A 3,098-nucleotide genomic window follows, 5' to 3' on the forward strand; every position below is an offset into this window, starting at 1 on the left:
ATCATCCTACTGAAAAGCTTATAGACTATGCTTGCCAATGTCTCTTTCAGTCTGTTTTGTAAAATAATACTAATGTCAATGTCACACCAACAGTATAGAGGGAAATACAAGAAATATACGGGAATAATCATGAGCAGTTATCCCTAGAATAGAAAAAAACAAACAAAAAAAGGACTATTACTTGTCTTGTTGCTGTTTATGTGGAGACCACAGGCTATGAATTGTCTTTGAGATGAGGTCACAGGTGAGGAGGACCTTCAATATCTACCATAGGGGTGTTCCCTGTATCCCCCTCTGGCTGACCTTGGTGGCAGCGCCTTCAAGCTAGAGCGGGTGGTGGCCCATTCTTCTGGTGCTATGAACAAGAGAAAGACAGTAACATACATATGACCACACAGTTATCAAAAATAATCACATAAGGCACACTAGTAGACCAAGAAAAAGAGAATAAAGATCCCAACACTGACAGCTAAAACCTTACCACTCATCCAAAAGTGTGTGTGTGTGTGTGTGTGTGTGTGTGTGTGTGTGCGCGTGTATCTGCCGAATTGAAATTAATGGAATGGGTTACGCAGAATTGTGGATTTGGAAATGACAAATTAGGATATGACAAACAGGTTAACTGACTAGATCAAATTGCCACCATTTCTTTCAATCTGAATTGGCTTCCCAATTCAGATTTTAAGGTACCAAACAGTATATGGAATATGAAATAAATTCATGTTTATTATATGAATAATAAAGCATCACTAAATACATTTTTTCTTTACTGAAGATGTCCTATATGCCAGTCACTACACTATGCCATACATATGGGGACAGTTGAAGAGCCTTAAAAAAGATTACAGGGGAAAATTAACAGGCGATTTCATAGATTACAACACAGTTATAATTGATATTTTAAGAAAATGCTGGAGAAAGTATAGAGGAAAAAGCTACTAACTTTCATCATTCATTTGAACTTGGGTTGAACTCTAACATTTAATCATCTCAAAGAAGGGATTTTCTGAGCAAATATACTCAGTAAGAACACAGGTGCTGTTTAACTTAGAGAATTCACATTCTTTAAAGGCTTTCTTATATTGATTATTTTGTATCATCTGGCCTTGTTTCTAAACTGGACTCTAAGATCTATGAGAGGAGAAACCATCTACAGTGGTAAACACATAGTAAGAACACCATAAATATTTGTCAGCTCCATATAAATAAATGGTGCTACTAAATAAAAGAGGAATTTTAAAATAAATTACGCAAATAAGTAAAACAGGACTATTCAGAAAGGCATTGTTAGCAATTAGGTTGTCATGTTGCATGTATCTAATATATATCAATAATTCTTTTAAAAGTTCCTGTTTTTTTTTTTTTTTTCATTAACTCAGATTGGTATTTTTACCTAGTGAATCAAGTTTTACAGACTGCTTGGAGTGCATCTCCATTACATGCTAATCTGCATCACTGAGGAACATTTTACTTTGATAGAAGAGTGTAAATTACTCAGGTAACTCTTCTTGTACTTTAAATGTTACTCTAGTGACTGCAAAAGCTTCTGCGTCTCAAATACTGTGCTCTCAGCAGAATCAGGCCTATTAAGAGGTGTGCATTTTTCTATGTGTCCTCATCTCTGCGATGGGACAAGGTACTTTGGGGAGGATTCACAGTGGGAAAGAAAAATCTGGATGATTTTTAAAGTTGCAAAAACTGCATTCTATTATTGTTCCAGAGATACTTTAAACATAGAGGTTTTTGGGAAAAACATGAAGCATAGGAACGAAGAGCCAATTTATGAAAAGTAGGCATTATTTAAGTACCTGGGAAGTAAACTTTTAATGTTTATCTTTTAGGAAGTAGTTTTAAAACGTCACCTTCAGGGGAAATTAATTTTAGGGATCAGTTCAGAAAGCATATAGGATACCATGGAGATTATAGGGGGCATAGCTACCACGTTCACACTTTGCCAGTCCTACATAGCTCTGTTTCAGATTTCTGAAATCTGAAAAGGAATCTCAAAACAATGTTTTTTTAAACCCACAACAAAAGAGGGCAGCTCATGCTATTTATTTTTGGTATACTGTAAATCAATATGCATAAACCACAACTAAAGCAGGAAACCTAAGTTAATCTCTATCGTTACAAACTGCTAATGTTTTGGGTTTGCAAATCATGTAAGAGCATTACAACATGGCTGATTAAAATGCACCCTGGTTCTGAGCCACTCAGTTTGTTGGTCTTGGTTAGGTTTCCGATGTCTCTAAGGAATATCATTCTACTTAAAAGCACCTTTCAAATATATACTTATGTGTTATTTTAAGGCTATATATTCCAAAAGAATATGTTAAGTTAGATGTTTTGCTATTGTTGTAATTCACTATAACAATGAGGAAATTATAGAAAGAAAGTTTAGTTGTTGGGAAGACACAGAATTTTTACCTATAACTGTCTTATCATCTTTCTACCACCCCTTTCATTGGAGCCTATTTTTCCTCTTCTTTTTCTTTTTTCTTCTTCTTTTTTTTTTTTTTTGCCTAGAAAACAGGACTTAATTTATTTTACTCCCCTAGGATTATATAATAATTAGTGATTCCAACAACAATTAATTAGCCATATGAGTGAGGTCATAGTTTTAATTTTGTTAACAAGAATGTGGGCTGCTTAAACTGAATGAGTTGAGGTGTAAACCTAGGTGTTGTTCATTCATGCAAAGTGGAAGGCAGGGATATCTGCTGTGCTCTAAGCATTTTAAAATATTAATGTCATTTCGGAATGGAATGGCTTGACCATTTCATCTGCACAATTTGCATCCCCTCTATTTGTAATTGCAGAGTTTATTGTTTTAAGATGCAGAGGGGAAGAGAATAGTACCAAAGGAGAAGGATGGATGGCCAGCACCTCATTTCACAGATGAACATGGTGCATTATATTCCAAGAAGAAGTGTAGTTAACTTTCAGTTCACTATCATTTATGCTCTCAGGAAATTCAGTTAGCTTCTGGGAAGCATTTACAGCATTTGTCACTCTTTCAAATTTTTAATTAGATAGTCTCTGTCAGAAAAAAGTATCACTTGGGATAATCCATTTAGAGAGTAACAAAGGGCTTGGGC

At 35.0% G+C, this 3,098-nt stretch overlaps 1 protein-coding gene across 1 annotated transcript in view; it reads right to left on the minus strand.

Moving 5' to 3' along the window:
- Window positions 1-257: 257 nt before the first annotated feature.
- Window positions 258-3,098, minus strand: part of KHDRBS2 (KH domain containing, RNA binding, signal transduction associated 2) — a 625,035-nt gene continuing 622,194 nt past the window's right edge. Inside the window, exon 12 of the mRNA XM_012647139.1 lies at window positions 258-355. Coding sequence (XP_012502593.1) covers window positions 258-355 — 98 coding nt within the window. The remainder of the gene's footprint in view (window positions 356-3,098) is intronic.

Source organism: Propithecus coquereli, unplaced genomic scaffold (genome assembly GCF_000956105.1).
Source record: "Propithecus coquereli isolate 6110/MARCELLA unplaced genomic scaffold, Pcoq_1.0 Scaffold259, whole genome shotgun sequence".
Taxonomy (NCBI): domain Eukaryota; kingdom Metazoa; phylum Chordata; class Mammalia; order Primates; family Indriidae; genus Propithecus; species Propithecus coquereli.